The sequence below is a fragment of the Leuciscus leuciscus genome, assembly GCF_965113295.1.
Source record: "Leuciscus leuciscus genome assembly, chromosome: 16".
Taxonomy (NCBI): Eukaryota; Metazoa; Chordata; class Actinopteri; order Cypriniformes; family Leuciscidae; genus Leuciscus; species Leuciscus leuciscus.
The window spans coordinates 38,931,136-38,953,514 of NC_138740.1; the positions used below are offsets into that span (position 1 = coordinate 38,931,136).

The 22,379-nt window shown below is 37.0% G+C and overlaps 2 protein-coding genes across 4 annotated transcripts in view; both read left to right on the top strand.

The window, feature by feature from the left end:
- The window catches only part of LOC309476989 (uncharacterized protein), a 423,389-nt gene that overhangs the window by 356,301 nt on the left and 44,709 nt on the right, over positions 1 to 22,379 (top strand). For 2 of the 3 annotated variants that reach the window (XM_082140141.1, XM_082140140.1), the window contains exons 3-5: positions 14,490 to 14,554; positions 14,774 to 14,942; positions 15,186 to 15,498. In XM_082140141.1, the coding sequence (XP_081996267.1) occupies positions 14,490 to 14,554; positions 14,774 to 14,942; positions 15,186 to 15,415 (464 nt within the window). In that variant the 3' untranslated portion in view covers positions 15,416 to 15,498. Of the gene's footprint in view, positions 1 to 14,489; positions 14,555 to 14,773; positions 14,943 to 15,185; positions 15,499 to 22,379 lie in introns of those variants that run through there. The other variant, XM_082140142.1, reaches the window with a different exon arrangement.
- The window catches only part of LOC309476985 (uncharacterized protein), a 103,520-nt gene that overhangs the window by 15,073 nt on the left and 66,068 nt on the right, over positions 1 to 22,379 (top strand). The window lies entirely within an intron of this gene.

Consider the following 22,379-nt stretch of genomic DNA (forward strand, 5'->3'; position numbering starts at 1 on the left):
AACACTGATCCGAAGCGTGATTCGAAACACCCATGTCACGTGACTATGACCAAACGAAGCCTCGAAGTGTTTCACTAGTGTTTCATCAGGTGTGGTCCGCCGAATCAGCGTTTGATTGACACGGTCGGGAACAGACCACACAATCGCACATCTGTATAAAAGTGAAATAAACGCATTTTGACCTCGTGGGTTTTTGTGAGAGGAGTTTGATTTTGAGATAGCGGATTTTTGGTGATATAGTGACATAGTGCGATTTGATTAGTTATAGGCAATTTAGACTTACATTTAAATTTACACAACACATTGACTAGGCTAGAGACAGACAGAGTATACATATAGTGACACATTAATAGATACATAGATATAAATATATATAGACAGCTAGATTAATAGATAGATACATATATAGATAGATTTCAGATACATATATAAATACATATATTATAGATCGATACATATATAGATAGATTACAGATACATAAATACATATATTATAGATCGATACATATATAGATACATAGATTATAGATACATATCTAGATACATAGATCGATTCATATATAGATAGATTTGGATAGATAGATAAAATGGAGGCTCCCCAGAAGAGATGCCGTACATCAGTGGTGTGGGAGCATTTCCATTTAGAAACCCCAAATAAAGTGAGATGTGTGTATTGTGATCGGCAGCTAGCCTACTGCAACAATACATCATCCATGATGCGCCATTTGACAAGCAACAAGTGTCCCTTGTGAGAGGATTTTTTCAAAGGCTGGAGAAATTATCTGTAAAAAAAGAAGTAGGCTAAGTCCTTCCACAGCAGATAAATTAATATTTTTGAATAAAAATCTCTAAAAAAGTGAGACATTGTGGCTTGATTTCTTTTATTAATATTCATTTTTCATGACCAAAATAACATTATGCACAGTGAGGAGCCTATAGGTTACAAGCTTCACATATTAGAACATTATAATAATAAAAAAACAACAAATTTTTTTAATGGCTCGTCAAGGTTGTTTCAGATCAACACCTGCAAGTGACCACTAGGTGTCACCGTTGAGACGGGTGTCGGATTGATTCGAAGCCTCGAAACAATATGGCACATTTGGTTCAACTGTTTCATTGGTTCACGAGGCCTCGATTTTGCCATCACTACCGGATGGAACCTTCTAGAATGGAAATAAATAACTGTCACGATTTGGTCTTGTCTTGGTCACATTTCATGTTTCTGTGTCTTGTCATGTGATTCTCTGTTTGTCATGTGATCCTGCCATGTGTTCCCTTGTCTGATGTGTCATGTTGTCATTGGTTCATTGTTTCATTGTTTACAGGTGTGGCTTGTCTTGTCATTTATCTGTGTATTTAAGCCCTCATGTTTGCCATGTGTATTGATTCCTGTAACCACTGTTTGTGAGTCATTTTTCATGTTTTTGAGTTCATGCCACGTCATGCTTTTGTTTTATGTTTTGATTTTATTGAAATAAAGCTGCACTTGGGTTCTCTTTACAACTTTCCTTCAGTGGATCACTTTACAATAACTAGAGTTTGCTCAGTGAGAAATTAATAGTTATCTGAGGATGTCAACATTCATTTTCATATTTTCATCATCTTTAGGACTTTTAAGATTCTTGTTGATATCTTGTAATTTCATCAAACCGGCTTGAACGTCTTAAATAATCCGACAAATCGTCACATAATTAATACAAATATTAAAAGTGAAATTAGGACACGTTTTGATAAAAAAAATAAAAATAAAAACATTTTGAAAAAAAAAAAAAAAAAAAAACATTTCTTAAACACCATTCATTTTCTTAATGCACTCAGTTATTTTACAGTTTGCACAGGGTTTTTTGCTGGACAAATTTCATGAACTACAAAAGAGAAAACATATTCCATATTCCAATAGCTTCAAAATAGTGAGACCCCTATTTAATGTATCATGACTGATCCATGATTTTACAGATATTCTTATGAGATTATATTTGTGGGAAATAAAACAATCTCACTATCTACTCATAATTTATATATATTAGTATTATTATTTTAATTTTTTTAAACAATTGCTAAGACACTAAATTCCATCATACACAGGACAACTTTTTGAGCAATGATGCCGTCAACGGGCAACAGAATGAGACACAGGGCCCACGACTGATCTAAATTATCCAGATAGAAATGTATTGCCCATTTTCAATGTGAAAGCTCGGCAAGATTGCCCAGCAACACTGCTCAAAAAGTTGCCGTGTGTATAATCACCTTAACACTGTGTCCTAACCAGAGGCGATGCGTCATTTATCTGTCCACACTAGACGCGACTGCGAGATGCGTCGAAATCAATCAAAACCCACAGCCAATCAGAACAGCGTGTGGGCGGAGTCTCGCGGCGAGTGCACAGCACTAGAGAGTAATCTTGACCATCAACAAGTAGATCCATAATCAAATTCACAAATATTACACCATTTAAACATTATTATAAATACATAATGAGTTACTAAAACAATCTTTGTTCGAGAATACACTTGTTTGTTCACAGTTTTAATGTTCTTGTTTCCATTTGCTTAATTTCAAGATCTGAGGTGAATTATCCATTGTTGCTTTTACAGCTTCAAAGCTGGAGCACTAAATGATATTCAGAGTCACATGACACGCTTTCAACATTAAATAAAGCACATAAACAGTGCCTGAGATTATCATCGCCACACTTTGTGTTTGTTGTTCCAGCGCGACGTCACAGAAAAGTAGAAACCGTTTCTAAAATAGAATCGTATTGTGTCGCCGTCGCGGCTGGTTAGGACACACACTCTCATTAACATGGAAAATAACCTTTTATTAACCTTTTATATAACCTTTTTAGTGTAAAGCACTTTGAATTACTATAGTGTATGAAATGTGCTATAAAAATAAACTTGCCTTGCCTTGCTTGAGATTGAGCGTATACAGACAGACAGGATGTTCTTTAAGGAAGTGCGTCTCTCTCTGTTCTGTGGCTTTTATCTGTCAGCTGTGCAGGTTTATGGTTATTCTGTGCTGTTGAAAGGTTGTTATTGCTCAACACTGGAAACATGCCATTAAAGCTACATTCAATGCCTTTTTTTAGTTTTTTTTTTTGGGGTTTTTTTTGATACTTGCAATTCTTATTTTGAGGAATATGTTTTATTCTCATTACAAAATTCATAGTGATGATATAAAGTGTGAATCGATGGAACTTTTTCTAAATGGTTTACATAGATGGGCCTATTTGTGGGGTAAGCACATTTATCCGTGCAGCTTTTAGTGGGCAGGAATTACTGGATCGATGGGGTGGAAAAAGAAACACTGATGATACACCACAAAACTCTCCAGCTTGTATAGGGTAAATGGTGTCAAATGAATCTAAATTAATTCTAATTTTAAATTTTAGATAAACTTTCTAATTTTAATAAACGTTTAGAAACAAATAAACTTTACATAAAATCAATATAAATTGAATTTCACAAAGCATCTGAAAGTTGGGTTTGAGAGCGGTTCACGTATAAATAGAACGTTGCGATGAACTTTTTCCAGTTCGGTAGTGAGGTTTAAACACTTAAGTGTTTAATATGTAAAAAAAATAAAATAAAAAATGTTTGCCCACTTTCACAGACAATGCTTAAGCCTCAGACTAAAATGCATGTTTGAATATATCAGTGCCATTGTTTTGTCTCAAGATGCACACCAATGTTTTTTTTTTTTTCTCTAAGGCACATTTAAAGTCACTTTCCTAATTAAACTCCTAATCATTAAAGGCCTATGATTGGCCGAGAAGACATAACGTGAGATGAGATGGAAGACATGCGTAACATGTTCTTCTCACGGTAGATCAACAGCTAGATCAGTGAGTATAGAAGCCCTATGATTACAACGACAATCATTTGAAGTGTCACACAATTCTGAAATTATCGTACATTAGAGGATTTTTTTCGTAATTGATCGTACATCAAACAGTGGTCAAAACTATTGTACAAATACGATAATTATCGTATGTCTGGCAACACTTCACTGACTGACGTCATTCGGTAAACAGCGCTCTTCTTCTTCTTCTTCTTCTTCTTCACGTTTTTTTGGCGCTTCGCAACAATTCCGCACATTACCACCACCTACTGTGAACTCGATCCAGAGACTCTTTCTCAATCAGAGATTGTTGTGCTTCAATGAACATAAGAGCTGAACTGGAGTCTGAACATACCAACACATCTTTTAATTCTGTCTCGCTTATCCATCTTAATCATTATTGCAATTAACTACCCTAAAAAAACGGATAATTTGAGATCCTTACCTTTCTGGATATTTAATTTTTTTAAATGACAAATGCTGCTCCTACTTGTTCATTATCTAGGTTTTTTGATGCATCTGTATATACTTGTGTTTTAAGACAGCGCTCTGATTGGATGAATCCTTCTTCTTAGCACTGTATGTCTCAAGTCTTAAAGGGTTCGTTCACCCAAAAATGAAAATTATGTCAGTAATTACTCACCCTCATGTTGTTCAACCCCGTAAGACTTTCGTTCATCTTCGGAACACGAATTAAGATATTTTGGATTAAATCTGAGAGCTGGTTCACTCCTCCATAGGCTTCTAAGGGATTGAAACTTGCTGGCCCAGAAAAGTTATTAAAGAGATCATTAATATAGTCCAAGTGACTCCAGTGGCTCAATCTTAAGTTTATCAAGCGACGAGAATACTTTTTGTGCGCAAAAAACAAGCAAAAAATAACGTTATATAAATCATGGAACAACATGAGGGAGAGTAATTACTGACAGAATTTACATTTTTGGGTGAACTAACCCTTTAATCTCTCATGGCTTCACTGACTGAAGGAGTGAACTGTCATCACACAATCCTCTCAGTTATCCAGCTTTAAGTGTTTCACTAACCCCTGGTTTCACAGACAAGGTTTAAGCTAGTCCCAGACTAAAGTACATGTTTGAGCTGTTTTAACTGAAAGCAACTTGCACTGACATATCTTAAAATATATCAGTGTCATTGTTTTGTCTCAAACACATCACATCAGTAAAGGTTTTTTTTTTTTTTTAAGGCACATTTATAAAAGCTACTAAAATGCCCTAATTGAACTAAGGCCTAATCCTGGCTTAGTCTAAGCCTTGTCTGTGAAACCAGGCCTAAGAGTTTCTAACTTATCTAGCTGCTTTCTGTGTCGCTTTTACATCATATTTATCATAGACTGATTCAGTTATAGAATTAGGGAGATTTATGCTTCAACAAATAAACATTATTGAACTCAAAATGTCTTTATTATATGGTATTTCTGAAATAATGTATTCTTCAGTTGCTCTGTGTCTACCAGGTTTCATCCATTTTATTACATAAAATATCATTCGTCATGTGATCATCCAGTCAGAGCTGAGTTTACGCGCGTAAATCTACAACGATTCATTTCAAAAGGGACATGACGAAAGAAATCATTTCGTTTTCAAACTCTGAATCAGATTTATTCAGAGTTTGACAAAACATTTGAGATTGATCTTTTACCCGACAATTAATACAATGAACAGTTTGAAACAGCAGATTTCCAGCAGCGTGTTGTTCTTGTCCTCCAGTCTCCTGTTTCTCCTCTGACTGTGAATGAAAGCAGCGGCTCGGGTCAGTGTTGACACCTTGTGGACAAACTCATTAACACACACATGATTTAATATGAGCTACACTAGATTTCAGGTTCCAAATTAAAATACTGTTTGTAATATAAAAAAATAACTGCTCTGACACCAAAGTGATCAATAATACAGTATGTTGCTGTCATTAACTAAATTAAATTTAATAAAGTTGGAATAAAGTGAAAATAAGGTGCGCTGCTGCCATCTCGTCGTAGAAAGTGGCACTACATCCCTAAAGATCAGATTCTCTTTGAACAGATCTCTCACATAGCCTAAATTGTTTTATGTAAATGAATATTTTTTGAACATTTTAGAATACATGTAGGCTATTTCTAAAGATCACTTTAGTTTAATGCATGTCCATTATGTCTTGATAAACGTTCCTGTAGTTTCCATGTTCACCACACGATGGCGCATCACACACAGGTTTAGTGTAATGAAAGTTGTAAAAATATATTTATAAAAATATATATTTTTATACGAGTTCACTTTTCTCATATTTTATTTGAACATACATAACTCACTGACGTAATGGATCTTTAAAAAATAAAGTTAAAGTGAAAATAACAGCAACTAGGCTATATATTTAGATTAACAAACATGGGACTATGGGAAAAACTAAATGACTTTATATTTTTACGTATATTTAAGTCTAAAATCATTTTCCAGAATCAGAATGAGAAAGAGCTTTATTTGCCATGTATATGTTTACACAAGGAATTTGTCTTGGTGACAGAAGAAGCTTCCAGTGCAAGAGAAGGTACAGACTGGGCCACAATCCTGACGAAACTGGAAGTGAAAGTCTAAATGCATCTGGTTGTTGAAAACACATTTGTGACCCTGGACCACAAAACCAGTCACATGGGTCAATTTTCTGAAATTGAGACTTAAACATCATCTGAAAGCTGAATAAATAAGCTTTCCATTGATGTATGGTTTGTAGGACAATATTGGGCCGAGATACAACTATTGAAAATCTGGAATCTGAGGTGCAAAGAAATCTAAACATTGAGAAAATCGCCTTTAAAATTGTCCATTTATGTTGGCGATTGTGCTGCATTCACTCACAAAAATTTGACATAAAAGAAAATTGGATAATTTTGACCCACACAATGTATTTTTGTCTATTGCCACAAATATACCGTTTGGGACTGGTTTTGTGGTCCAGGGTCACACATTTCATCAATAGTCTACTTACCTGTAAATGTAGAAACTGCTGTATTTTGACCGGCGCTGCACCATAGACAGTAAACTGCTGTACTTTTACTCACTAAAGTATGTTTTGGCAAGTTCTTTATTTACTAGTTAGATGGATTTGTTGAGTTTTAATGGCTTAGTGTGTTTTACGTAGTTTTGTCGATATGAAAGTGAATCATTTACTAAAATACTATAGATTTTCACGTTGGCGGGGGACTTGAATGGGAACTCTCTCAAACTCAAAGCTGTAGCCGACTTCAGCGGATGGGCGGATCATAGACAGTATATGGGGCGGATAGGTGGAGGCGGACACATGGGGTTGTTTATTTCCTACGTCATCGATAGCTCATTGCTCATTGGTCAGCGAGCGTCAAAACGTAAGGATGAGGATGAGTGATCACTCGCACACGGTCTCGGACTCGCACACGGTCAGTCAGACTGGGTAAATACAACAAACTGAAGTTATCGGAACCTTCGCATCAGAAACCAAGAGGTAACTTTTCAACTTTTCACTCTTCTGAATACTTAAAATGATATTCGCCCTTCTCTTATTCTGTTATTTTGCAGGATTATTATTTGAAACGGGCGTAGAATTTAGTAGGACGGACGTGTCGTGTCCCTAACAATATCAAAACTTAAAATACTTAAAAATAGAGAGAGAGAGAGAGATTGATTGATTGTGTATACTTTAGTGTGTGTGTGTGTGTGTGTGTGTGTGTGTGTAACACTTCATTATAGGGACAAAATGTCACCACAAAGATGGCAATATCCGAAATACTTGTCCTTGCGGGGATTTTTATTTATTAATTAAAAAATTTTTTTTTGGAAAACAGCTGAAAATGTAAACATGCCGAAAGTTTTATGTGATAGGCAGGGTTAGTGTAGGGGGATATAATATATAATACAGTTTGTACAGTGTAAAATCATTGTGTCTGTAAAAAGTCCCCATAAAACATAAAAACACAACACTGCTTGGTCTTGAAATGAGAGGACTGTTTGATGAAGTTGAACCCCTTGTCATCCCGATCCCAGTCTCATCAGCTGAGGCTGAAGGAAGTGTACACAGTGCTGGACTGAAAACACACCTCAGAGCAATGGCACGAGTGACACTTAACAGTATTACTGTGTGCCATGTCCAACAGGACAAACTTGTTGTTGTTTGTTGTTGTCTGTTTATTTATATAGCACTGTTAAAACTCAACCGAGGTTGAACCAAAGTGCTTTACATGCAGGTTCTATTAAAGGATAAAAATAGGACACACATAGACCAATAAATAGACAACATAGAAAACATCACATCTACCCATTATAGACTAACAACATCAGATGCAGTTTCAACAGATTCTTAAACAATGACAGTGATTTGGCAGACCTGATAGACAGCGGCAGCTCATTCCACAGTCTCGGCCCTATTACTGCAAAGGCCCGGTCGCCTTTATGTAGATGATTTGTTCTAGGCACTATAAGTAGTTTATGATTCTCTGAGCTTAATGTTCTAGAAGGGTTATATAGGGTTAAAAGATTTGCCAGATATGGTGGGGCCTGGTTATTTAATGATTTATATACGAACAGTAATATTATATATCTTATTCTAAAATGGACTGGAAGCCAATTTAGAGACGCTAGTATGGGTGTAATTGATTCGTGTTTCTTTACCCTCATTAGAAGCCTCGCCGCAGCATTTTGCACCGATTGCAATCGAGACGCGGCGGTGATGCCACAATACAGAGAATTACAAAAGTCCAACCGTGATAAAATAAAAGTATGAATTACTCTTTCGAAATCTTTATTTGATAAAAATTGTTTAGTTTTGTCTAATAAACGCAGATTATAAAAACAAGCCCGGACCACAGAGTTCATTTGCTTGTCCATTTTTAGGTTATTGTCAATTAAAAAGCCTAAATCTCTAACAATTGTTTTCGAGTAAGATGCTAGGGGACTTGAATCTAATATAATTTCTGAGGAGTTAAATGGATGGCCATCCAGTTTTTAACATCCTTTAAACACTCTAAAAGTGACTCAAATGAATTGGTAGAGCACCTGAGTGGTAGATACATTGGCGTGTCGTCGGCGTAACAATGAAATGACACTCCATACTTTCTGAAAATGCTACCCAAGGGGAGCAAATATAAAGAAAATAGTATGGGAGAAAGAATAGACCGTTGCGGAACCCCCCAAGGAAGAGTTTTTTTACCTAAGGTCATATTACTATAATTAACTGAAAAACATTTACCACTCTGGACATTATTGCTGTGAAACAAATATCCCAACAGTTCATTTCCCTTAAAAAAATTTAATTCTGTCATATTTACTCTCCCTCAAGTTGTTTCAAACCAATATGAGTTTCTTTCTTCTTCTGAACACAAAAGAAGATATTTTGAAGAATGTCGGTAACCAGTATTGAGCATTTCTTTCTACTATGGAAGTCAATGGTGTCCATCAACTGTCTGGTTACCGACATTCTTCAAAATATCTTCTTTTGTGTTCAGAAGAAGAAAGAAACTCATATTGGTTTGAAACAACTTGAGGGAGAGTAAATATGACAGAATTTTCATTTCTGGGTGAACTATCCCTGTAATGACAGATGCAGCTCAGCTTCTGATGTCCCCGTCCCCACCAATGTCAAAATCAAACCTACGCCCTTGTTTGAAGACATTGCTGAATAAGATTGAATCACATGCTAAATGACCGATCTACCCGGTACTCTCATTCATTTCATTCACGAACGACATGTACCAGTTCATTCAACTCGTTCACGAACAAGATCTCTCTCGTTCAGACTCATAAGCAACTCGGTCACATTCAGTGAAGGGCGTATTCGTTCACTACATTCAACAAATCACATGCTCCGTCACATCTCATACTCAAAGGCTATTGGCTATTGGCTCGAGGTTTAGTCATTCTTTGACAGGTTGAAAACACGGAGCAACCCGGTTAGCTGAGCTGTGCATGCGCTGCTGTGGAGGGAGGGATTTCAGTGAACGAGAAATATGAGTCAATGGATTACGTGAACGAGAACGATTCGTTCACCTAAAAGATTCGTTCAGAAAGAAAGATTCGTTCATGAATGTAACATCACGGAATGAATCACATTTTGCGGAGCTTGTTAACTTTGACTTTTCACTTTCTTTATTTCTTCACAAGAACAGATTAATATTGATCGTTTTTCTTTTTGTTTTATTGTTTAAATGACAGTTGATGGAAACCAGGAGTAAACACACGAAGAGAGAGAGAGAGATGAAGACACAAACCACTGAAAACATGAAGCTTGTGAAGATTGTCAGATGGAGAAGCTTTAATGATTTTAGACTGATCTGTGAGTAAAACAATCACTCATAATTCAATCAGTAAATGTTTGAGGAAATCATCTGTGTTTCTGAACTATATATGCCATTGAATGTGTCCATATTTGTGTTAATTCTGTAAATGGAAGTTGCTCTGATTAATATTGTGATGAATGATTCATGTGTGTTCTCCTGATATATGATAATCCCTTAACTTTTATTAAACTGACTTGTAATGGTTGATATGGTAAACCAGTGGCGAGGACACATAAGGGCTAGATGCCAGAACATATAATACTAATGCTCTGAAAATAAAAAGAACATGCAAAATAATCATATCTGTTGTGTATATATAATTAAGTGTAGCCTATTATTACAAACACATAGCGCCTATTACATACTGTATCACGCTGATAAAACTGGTTTTCTGTTAACCACAAAGAAACCAATAGCACCAATAACGAGAGTAGTCTGCTAGTGGACATAATTGACTATAGTAAAGTACACACTCGACTCACTGAGGGCCTTTTGTACAGTACACCTCATCCAGACTGCTGAGAGTGATGTGTAGATGAAGATGTGAATATGTGCTGCGCTTTCCTCTCAATAACTCAATAATCACACAACAAAAATGAGAAAACTGCAAGCTTTTTAATAAACCATAAGAAAAGCATCTGAACTCGTCACTATTATTTTATAGCAGCTTTACAGTATTAAAGATGAAAACAGTGTCAGTGTCTCGTTTCATCAGAAGTAAAACTTCATTTGCCTGTCATCAACAGATTATCAGCTTTATCATCATCATTATTATTATCTTGTGCAGTTTTAGTGTTGTATGTGTTTGTTCTGTCCCTCTTTAAACTGAAGATAATATTATGTTTCTTCATGGACAGTTTCTGTGGATCCACACACACCTGTAAAGTGTGGATCTGAATCATCAGAGAAGATCAAACATGAGCTGAGATCATGATATCTGAATAAATGATGTGAGGACGCCTGAAACTAATGTAAGATCATGTTTGCCCATCATTTCTGAGATCATACACTGCAGCTCTGATGATCAGATGATCAATATTTGATTTATATTTCAGTGTATATTGATGAAGATGATGATGAACACGGCATGTGTCTCTTTATAAAGTTTCTTCTGGACTCTGGAGATCCGGACAGCATCTTTATTCATAACAGAACATGATGAAATAATGTTTCCAGACCTTAAATCTTCCTCAGAGAACAAACCAGCGGGAGAAATCAACTGTGTCCGTTTATTAGGCTTTGGAATAAGTGTATTATTGTGTGTAAGTGTGTAAATGCTATTATATTTTCATATAGTTGAAACATTCTATTTATGTAATTAACTTATACGTTTATTTATCAGTGAAATACTGCATTTTCATCTGGTTGTGACAGTATTGTGTTTTCCGTGTTAAATATGATCCTCCTCATGTGAGGTTCTCTGACACACACACACACACACACACACACACACACACACACACACACACGTTTGCATAATTTACTCCTGCTGTTTTCTGTCATTATCTGCATTATGTGTCATTGTGTTTTCCCCGTTTAAGATTCTTTGTGTAAATCAAGTTTTTCATTTCTTTGACACAGTTACTGTAACAGTAACTAAACACTGAATTAATCATGGCAATAAAAGTCCAGATACAAACACACTATTATAAATAAAAAGCATAAAATGATGAGTTGTGTGTGTGTACTGAACACTTTCTGAACTCATTTTCTCCACGGCTCATTCAGTGTCTGTTACACTCATGACCTTTATTCTCCTGACACACACAAGATCATCTTTTACAGTAAAATAACAGATCTGAGGATAACTTACAGTCTAATCTCACACAGCAGATTATTTAAAGTGTGTGTTCACCCATTAATGAAGTTTCTGTCAGTAATTACTCTCCATCATGTCGTTCCAAACCTGTAAGATATTAGTTCATCTTCGGATCACAAGTGAAGATATTGTTGATGAAATCTGAGAGGTTTCTGATCAGACTATTGTTCATGCGCTGCAGAAAAGACTGAGAGAATAATCAGAGGCCAAGCGTTAAAATAATAATAATGTGTAATGTAATGCATTCAGGACTGGAAACATTTCTAAGACATTTATGGGTTAGAAAACAAAGTCTCTGAAGCATGTGTGAGAAAACCTGTTTATCCAGGAGGGTTTTTTGAGAGACGAAACGCTTGACCATCCAGCAAAACTCACTGAGACTCACTGTGGATAATCATTTCTAATCTTTCTGCATGACTTTAATATGTTTAGGAGGAGGAGGAGGAGGAGGAGGAGGAGGAGGAGGAGGAGGAGGAGGCTCGTCACCTTCAGGTGTTCCTGATGTTCATGTTCTGCTGCGGTTGCAGAGAGTTTGTAAAGTCCACTGTGGTTCAGTGTGTTTCTCAGCCTGATGTCAGTGAGTGTGTGGCGCCGATCTCTAGATGACAACCTTACATTTAAAAACAGAAGAGGTTGTGTGGGAACAATGAAGCCTGAGAAATATTCTGTGTGATAAGTTAAAATAAAGTTGGTGTTCAAAGTTCATAGACTTACTTTAATCCTTAAGTTTGTTCAATTACTCCAATGAAATGTAAAATTGTTGTGCAGCAAAGACTTATTTTCATGTTTCTATTATCAGGTTACAGGTCATGCTAAAGAGGTTCCTGTGGCACTGAGATGTCATGTTTCTGCTCTGTGAGAAACCACTGAAACCATGTGGCATTATTGACTCATTTATATGTTGGGGCTTCAAGTCAGTCACAGGATGTCAGCACACATCAGGACACTTCCTTTACTCTGTAAACCCGAGAGATGTTGTTTGTCACAAGATGCATGAATGTATTACATGAAAACCGTGATTAATACAGTAACAACTTACAACTTTACTATGATGTGTAAATATTTACTGCTGATAAAGATTGAGCAGAAAGAAGAGCTTGTGTTTGAATGTAAAGTGTTATTGTGTGTCAAATGTGTGTCTGTAAAATTATTAGAAAACATGAGATTAGTTTCCACTGTTATGCTTATTAATAATCAACTATATATTTCTTACAGACAAAATTATGTTTGTATATTGTTATCAGAGTGTGTTAAAGATATGGATGACCAGTAATGTTCTTATAATAAATGATGATAATCATAAATAACATGATATTATTGATTGGCCATAATCCTGTCCACAGAATCTCTTGTAAACAATCTGCATCAGTGTGTGTTTCTTCATCATGTCCAGTTAAAGATCTGGCTGATCCTTCAGCGTTATTCACCTCAGAAACACCAAAATACAGAACATGTTTCTGATGCAGAAAAGCTCATAAAGCGTTCATGACTGGATTACTGTAATGCATTACTAGATTATCCTGATCATTATCAATGAACAAACTACAGTTATAGTGCAAAATACAGCAGCTAGAGTTATTACCAGATCAAGACAATATCATCATATAACACCAGTTTCACCATCTCTACACTGGGACTCTGTTACACTACTGATGTGTGAAACAAGCATTTATAGAGAAATGTGCAAAACAACACAGAGAACAAAACCAGTGTGTGAACTCAGAGCCAGAGGCGGAATAAACTTTCTTAGTGTGGTTTTCTAAACCTGTTAGGCAGGTCATAGATGTGTGACTAACTTTGTGTTTCAATGATGTCAGGCTTTTTATAAGAGCTGAGTGGCAAACCGATCCACACATGCTGCCAGTCACACACCACTCCGCCCCTGACTCCTCCCACTTTCAGTTGATATTTCAGGAGGCGTGTGTAAGTGTATAAAGTCAGTCCTGCTCCTCAGACTCTCAGTGAACACTGGAGCTTCTCTCTGTCCAGATCATCACAAGGTAATTAAACACTTTCATTATTTAATTTTTTAGAAATGAATTATGAACAGAGATGTTAGTGTACAAAGTATTGTAGTGAAACTGAAAGATAAATATGTATTAAAAAATCACTAACAAAAGTGAAATTTCACTTTAACTATATATTATATCAATGTATTTTTTCTAACATATTTGTGCAGAATCTGAACACAAGAGAAATGAATGCATGACAGGAATATATCTGGACTATCACAAACTACAGAAGAAGGACTTTATCTTTATATATTCAGTGTGATTTAATAAACTCTGGATTATTCTACATCTCTCTTCTTCTCAAAGGCGAGAAACATGTTTCATATTTCATTTCTCATCTTTACTGAGGAGCTTTATCTTCATATGGATGACTGGATTATTTGCTATTTTATCACAAATGTTTAAATTCTATATTTTAAGTGCATGTTCTCTGTTAGATGATCTGAGTCTATATCATCAGTTCAGTCACTGTATTATAATTATGATGATAACGGGTTGTTTTCTTCATTTACAGTCTCTGTTGATCCAGTCGGAGCTGTAAAGTGTCGTTCTGATGAATCAAATATGATCAAACATGAGGTGAGAAGAGAAAGATGTTTATTATCAGGACTCACACATAAACTCACATTTCTATATTTGTCATTTGTCATCATCATTGATTATTCTGAATATTGTAGAGTTAATCTGAGATGCTGTAATAACACTGAGCTCATGCAGATGTTGATCAGGAGTTGATCTGATGTCTCGTGATATGATGTTATATCGCTTTAATGAAACTCTGTCTGTGTGATTGAACAGATTCAAATGAAGAGGAGAAAGAAAATCAGCAGAAATCACAGATCAGCAGAAAACAAGAAGACTGAGAGAAAAATGGAGGACAGAAATGAGACACAAACCAGTGAATCACCAGAGGAAAGAGGACAGAGACTTGATAGATGTGACAGTATGAAGATACTAAAGCCAAACTGTGAGTGTTTGATCATTATTGAACTTTAATCTTTTATCATTTAGTTTTACTGTCAGATTTACTGTTGTTTTCTCTCCTGTTATAAAGTGTCACATTCAGACAAATTCATCAGACTGACTTTCTGCAGTTATGAAACATTTACAGATTGCGTTTAATTGACAGAAAAGTTATTGATTAAGAACATATTAAATGTATAAATTCAAAGCAATGTATATGATGATAATCTAATATGTATATTTCTAGTCTCCTGCGATCCAGATGAGCCTGTGAAGTTTGATTCTGATGTCAAAACTGAGGAGAGATTCTCATCAAACCCTTCATCATGTTCTCAAGAACATCATCATCATCATCTTCATCGGTCTGTTCACTCGTGTCTTCTGGAATCTTCTACACACTCTTCTGAACACAAACACACTCATCAAGATCTTCTTTCTCAGTCTGAACTCTCATTGTTCTCCATCACTAATCTATAATATTGATCTACTGAAGCCACAGAAACACTTCAGGACTCAAACTGGGACTTTCTGACTGTGAGGAAACAGTGTTACTCTCAGGGTGCTTTCACACCTGCCTCATTTAGTTCGGTTGAATCGCACAAGAGTTAGTTTTCCCTGTTGGTGTGGTTCGTTTGGGCAGGTGTGAATGCGGCAATCACACTCGGGTGCGCACCAAAAGCGGACCAAATAAGCGTACCGAGACCTCCTGGAAGAGGTGGTCTCGGTACGCTTTGAAACGAACTCTGGAGCGGTTCGTTTGTGGTGAGAACGTGATCCGACCTCCAACAGAACCAACTGCCAAAGAACTGTGCATTTTTGGACTAAGCCAGTTGCCGTAGTCAGCTAGGCTGTGCATTATAGGATGAGGAGAAATGTTTGTTGACAGTTTGCAGCTCGCGGACAAACTTGGAGTTGTGAGGAGGTGCGGAGCCTGATTGAAATTCTTATTAACATTATTTTCGAGCTGCATCCTCGGTTCATTCTCAAATATTATTGTTTGTCTAAAGTGGTGTAGACAAACTATATGATAAAATATGACCAAGGATACAATAAGCCCACGCAGTCGTCTCTCCGTAGTAAACAGCGGCGTGTTGTCTGCCGGATTTTCCTCCTCTTTGTTTACTTCCGGGAGTTCTGTTGAAATTTTCCCGCACGTTAATTCTGACCAAACGAAGTGCAGTTATGGAAATGCGTTCCGAGTGATGTGGATGTTGTCACGTGACTGCATTTTGGTTCGTTTTATCAACTCATAAACTGATTCGGACCAGAGCGATCAGTGTGGTGTGAAAAGGAACCAAAACGCCTTAAAAATGCTACAAAGTATTATTTTTCGCCCTTGGTCCGGACCAAATTAACCGAACTACAGATGTGAAAGCACCCTCAGACACCCGTTATTTTTCATGTACTGTATATACACTCACCTAAAGGATTATTAGGAACACCTGTTCAATTTCTCATTAATGCAATTATCTAATCAACCAATCACATGGCAGTTGCTTCAATGCATTTAGGGGTGTGGTCCTGGTCAAGACAATCTCCTGAACTCCAAACTGAATGTCAGAATGGGAAAGAAAGGGGATTTAAGCTATTTTGAGCGTGGCATGGTTGTTGGTGCCAGACGGGCCGGTCTGAGTATTTCACAATCTGCTCAGTTACTGGGATTTTCACGCACAACCATTTCTAGGGTTTACAAAGAATGGTGTGAAAAGGGAAAAACATCCAGTATGCGGCAGTCCTGTGGGCGAAAATGCCTTGTTGATGCTAGAGGTCAGAGGAGAATGGGCCGACTGATTCAAGCTGATAGAAGAGCAACTTTGACTGAAATAACCACTCGTTACAACCGAGGTATGCAGCAAAGCATTTGTGAAGCCACAACACGCACAACCTTGAGGCGGATGGGCTACAACAGCAGAAGACCCCACCGGGTACCACTCATCTCCACTACAAATAGAAAAAGAGGCTACAATTTGCACAAGCTCACCAAAATTGGACAGTTGAAGACTGGAAAAATGTTGCCTGGTCTGATGAGTCTCAATTTCTGTTGAGACATTCAGATGGTAGAGTCAGAATTTGGCGTAAACAGAATGAGAACATGGATCCATCATGCCTTGTTACCACTGTGCAGGCTGGTGGTGGTGGTGTAATGGTGTGGGGGATGTTTTCTTGGCACACTTTAGGCCCCTTAGTGCCAATTGGGCATCGTTTAAATGCCATGGCCTACCTGAGCATTGTTTCTGACCATGTCCATCCCTTTATGACCACCATGTACCCATCCTCTGATGGCTACTTCCAGCAGGATAATGCACCATGTCACAAAGCTCGAATCATTTCAAATTGGTTTCTTGAACATGACAATGAGTTCACTGTACTAAAATGGCCCCCACAGTCACCAGATCTCAACCCAATAGAGCATCTTTGGGATGTGGTGGAACGGGAGCTTCGTGCCCTGGATGTGCATCCCACAAATCTCCATCAACTGCAAGATGCTATCCTATCAATATGGGCCAACATTTCTAAAGAATGCTTTCAGCACCTTGTTGAATCAATGCCACGTAGAATTAAGGCAGTTCTGAAGGCGAAAGGGGGTCAAACACAGTATTAGTATGGTGTTCCTAATAATCCTTTAGGTGAGTGTATATATATATAAAGGTGTGCGCTCCCTGTTCAACAGTCTGAGCGCCTCGAGTGGGATGTGGTGTTTGTGGGTTATTTCTGTTTTCTGTTTGATGCTCATTTTTAAGTTATTTTGTTGATTCAGTAATGCTGTGAACGGTAGAGCGTGTGACAGACAGTTCCTCGAGATCCACTGGAGAATAAAGTGTGTGTTGTGAAAACACAGGCTAATCGCCTCTGAGAGTCTGTCTGGCCTCTAATAACTCAGTGAGCTTTCCATATTTCCCTCCGGACACAACGCATTACACAACAAACACTTCATGTGTCTTCAGTTCACGTCTGTAAGAGACTGAAAAAAGAAAAAAAAAAGACCAGAAAACATAGAGCTCTCTATACTCTCACACACACACACTTGTGTTGTTCACTTCTCTAGGGCCGTTAAAAGAAGATGCAGAGCGTCTGAGTCTCTCCAGCTCTACAGCGCCACCTTGAGGCTGAATAACTCAAGAACACTAGATCTCTGACAGAAGTGTGTGTGTGTGTTCAGTCTCAGTAACTAGAGATCACACAGTTTGAGTTATGAAGTTTTCAGATGATCATAACTCTGAGTCAACACATCATCATCTATATACTGTAATCTGTACAATACTGTAAGATAATATACTGTAATCATCTTTAATGTGTTCATTGTTTCTGCCTTAATATGTGCCGTTAACCACTGTAACTGCATGATTGTATTATCTGTATATTTCTGATGTATGGACGTTACTTTGTCACAGTATGTATAAGCACTATACAAATAAACATAAAAGTGAAAATAAAACTAAACATGTGAACTAAAGCGGCTCCAGATTGCCCTTTGACCCTGTAATGCAGTCTCGTGTCTCCCTCTACAGGAGATCATCAGAATCACAGCAGAGTTAAAGAAGCTACAGATGAAAATGTGTTTTACAGCAACAAATGAAAACACTTACAGATTTCAGTTCATCAGGGAATATGAAAATCAACAAGTTGTAATTTGAAGGGAATCATTATTGAAGTCAAACACAAAGATGTCAAATGTGCGTCACTATAAAATATGACTTCTGCTGTTTTGATATTATTCTGAAGGTTTGAATGGTTTGATCAGAATCAAGATCTCTTTAGTTCCAGTGAATTCTGTGACGCTTCCAGCTTTAATATCATAAAGCAGCCTGTGATTATGATGATGAGTTTATGACAGAATCACTTTTATTCTCCGCTTTCTCCATCATGTGCTTCATCTGTCGTTTCACACAGAAGATCTCTCTGTTTTCCTCATTTAAAAGCGACTGAAAGTTGTCATTTCTGTAGAAGATGAAAATAAATCAACACATTCATTCACACAGAACATACCTTAGTACTTCTTCAGAACAATATCTCCTCTGAATATCTGATGTGAGACGCAGCCGTATTGTTTCCTGAAGAGTTTCAAGAGTCTGAATGTTAAATGTAAAACTCAGATCTGATAAACTCCATCAGCTGCTCATTTAATCATCTCTGATTTATTAACACTGATTTCCATCAGCAGAACATTAGTGACTTTAACAGACGAACTGAAGCTGTTCAGAACAACAACAGATCAACACTTACTCAATACTCAATATCTACTGTTCACAAACACATCATAGTATACATTAAAGCAGAAGTTGCTATAAGTTCAGTCATTCACACAAAATGTAAAATCACATTATTATTTGTGAGTTGATAATGAATGACATTCAGTGAATTAAACTGAGAGAATGTCACTTGTTTAAAATAGAAATGAAGGCATTGTAAATAAATCTGTATGAGTGTGTGTTTTCTATTCCTCCTAACACACAGAATATGATCTGCAGTTTTCATCTTTGTCCACTAGATGTCAGAAGTAGATTTGAGGTGAAACTCAAAGGCCTTTAGTTTCAGGATCAGAGACAGTGAAGAGAAATCAGAGAATCTGATCTGAAGCTCAATGAGGATCATCATGTGTCTCATATGAAGCAGAAAGAGACTCTCATCTGATCAGATTATATTACAGGATCAGTCGCATAATCAGATTCATCACATTCATCAGAAAGATCATTACATTTCACAATATAAACTGATTCATATCAGATGAGTGTGAACAGAATAACGGCTGAAAGTCAATATAAAACAATTAAAGAGTTGTATTATGTATAGTAATATACTGTTGTTACGTGCCAGATGTAACGTTTGCCTGAGGTGAAGGAGTAACAGTGGAAAAGTAAAAAGATTTGAGTTGAGTTAGTGTGCCGTTCCTCTGTCCCGAACGACTGACAGTAAACCCCAGTTCAACAAGGTTTATTTATAAAGTATAAATGAAGCAACTCAAAATATTCTTCAGGAGGAGGAAAGGCCGAAACAGCAAAAGTACTCTGGACTACTTTGTTACAAAGTAAAAATACTCTGTCTAGTCAGAGAAAAGAAATGAACAACAGAAATGTTCACTAACTCCCTAAACAGCCAAAAACAGGAGAAAGGGGTTTTACAGAAATAAAACGACTTCCAGTGTGTTTAAACACATAGTGGCGACAACAACAGTGAGTTAAAGTTCAGTTAGCTACAATTACCCATAACTTTAAAAGTATTTCACAATATCGTCTCTGCAACAATATACAGAGCAACAACACGAGGCAGGCGAGGGTTAAAGTCAGTAATCTGGAAGACGAGCTTCAGTTTCAACCACACAAACTCAAACATTGCTGAAGAACAGCTGAAGAAAGAGAAGATCAAACCTCTTGATGAAAGTCCCAATATTTCTCTGAAAAGACACTCGCCAACTGCATGTATAATGCGTGAATGTCTTTTCAGCGTCCTGTGTTTCTTATTAGAAAATAATCATAAATATTGATTATGATTTAATTTAGATAATTGATTATTCTGGGTATCCCATACTTTCAATTATTTGTTCATTAAAGGCACACTATGCAGTTTCCAGAGTAGTTGTATTTAACGTTACTGTGGTAAACAGCACTCACGCAGAGCTGTCTCTGCTCTCTTCTGACCGCGCTTTCTTCGTTTTCTTCGTGGACTCTGCCGTGATTCACGTCTGAAATGCGTGCTAGTGTCTTCCAGAGAGGCGGCTTCATATGTTGTTGATGTGTGAGACGTCGTGTCGTAAAGCAAGTCGTGATTCTCGCGAGATTTGTCGGGGCGTCACCTCTCAAACCTGCATTGCTGGTTTTGCCTTTTGAGACTGAATCGTCAGATCACGGACACAGACATTAGTCAGAGGATGCAGAGAGAACCGGAAGTTGCAAACGACTTTTCTCCAGTGTTGTGAAGTATTTCCAAGTGAAAGGGAATATTGAACAGAGGGCAGGGTTTGATTTTAGCGCTCCTCCTCTCCATCTCTCACTCATAGCAGACTGACGGTTTGAGGAATGGTTTTGCGTTTTCAACCCAAGCCGTCAAACTGATGTCATCAGAGAAGGAACACCATTCCAGACCGTAAGTAACTTTTCAGATTTTGATTAAAGATTACAGATATTTTTATATAGCATGTTTAAATTGTCACTTTTTGAGGGTGAGCAAAAAACGCGCCATTTTGTGTCTGTTCCTTTAAATGCAAATGAGCTGTTGCTCCCAGCACAGGGGGCGGAGCTTCAAGAGCTTGTGTCATTTTACCTCACTGTTAAAAAAATCTGTAGAAATTACAGTATTATTGGCAGCTACTTGCCAGTAACTTACTGTAGATTTAAATTGATGTTATTTACTGGCAACAGTTTGCTCAAAGTTAAATGAACATTAAACATTAACAAGTCTTTATCTTTACAGAATAAAACTAAAATAACAGCCTCATGCAAAGCATTCTGGGAACCAAAACCTGAGGGAAAATAACAGAAAAAGGTTGATGAAGATTTCTGGTTCCCAGAATGCTTTGCATTAGGTTGTTATTTTATAGTTTTATTCTGTAAAGACAAAGACTTGTTAATGTTTAATGTTCATTTAACTTTGAGCAAACTGTTGCCAGTAAATAACATTGATTTAAATCTACAGTAAGTTACTGGCAAACAGCTGCAAAACTACAGCAAATTTTTTACAGTGCTCATACAGACATGCTCTTAACATTTCAAAAACTTTTAGCCTTTTATGTTCAAACCGGAGTCAAGAGACTCAAGAAGAAGTGACAACATGTAGAAGCAAGAGGCAAGAGCACATTTCTGAATGGTTAGTTGATGAATTTATGAAGCTGATGTAGAGTTATCTTCTAGTCATTGATTAGCATATTCTGTCTTGATAATCTATAAAATCGTGTTCAGGGGGCGGCGGGTTTATGTAAATTCTAGGGTGTGTGTGTGTGAGAGAGAGAGAGTGTGTTTCGAGTGTAAGATACTGACTCAGCACTGAATGGGGGTTTTCCTGGTTACAGATTTCCAAAGACTGCTCTGCCACTTTCCCTTATATACCCAGAACAGAACAAAAGGTTGTAAATACTGTATGTCCTACACGAACACCTGGTTTCAGGGAAGAGGGGAGAATTATCAGATATCTTGAAGAGACATCACCCAAACAGGAGAACAGGATTCAAGTTTTCAATCTTTCTCATAATACCAATGACTGCAATGAAATTAACCATTTTGCCAAACATTTAAAATTATAACATTTAAAATGATACCAAACATGAAAGGGAATAAACAATAGATTTACAAGAAACATCATATGTGATAAATAGACATTCTCAGTGAACATTCAGTGACTTGAATCAGAGGAAAGGAAGGGATGAGGGAGAGAAAGGGATGCAGAGATAAACGAGGAGAAAAGTTTGGGCAAGATGATGTCCTGTGCTCTTTCTCTGAGATCTTCTGTC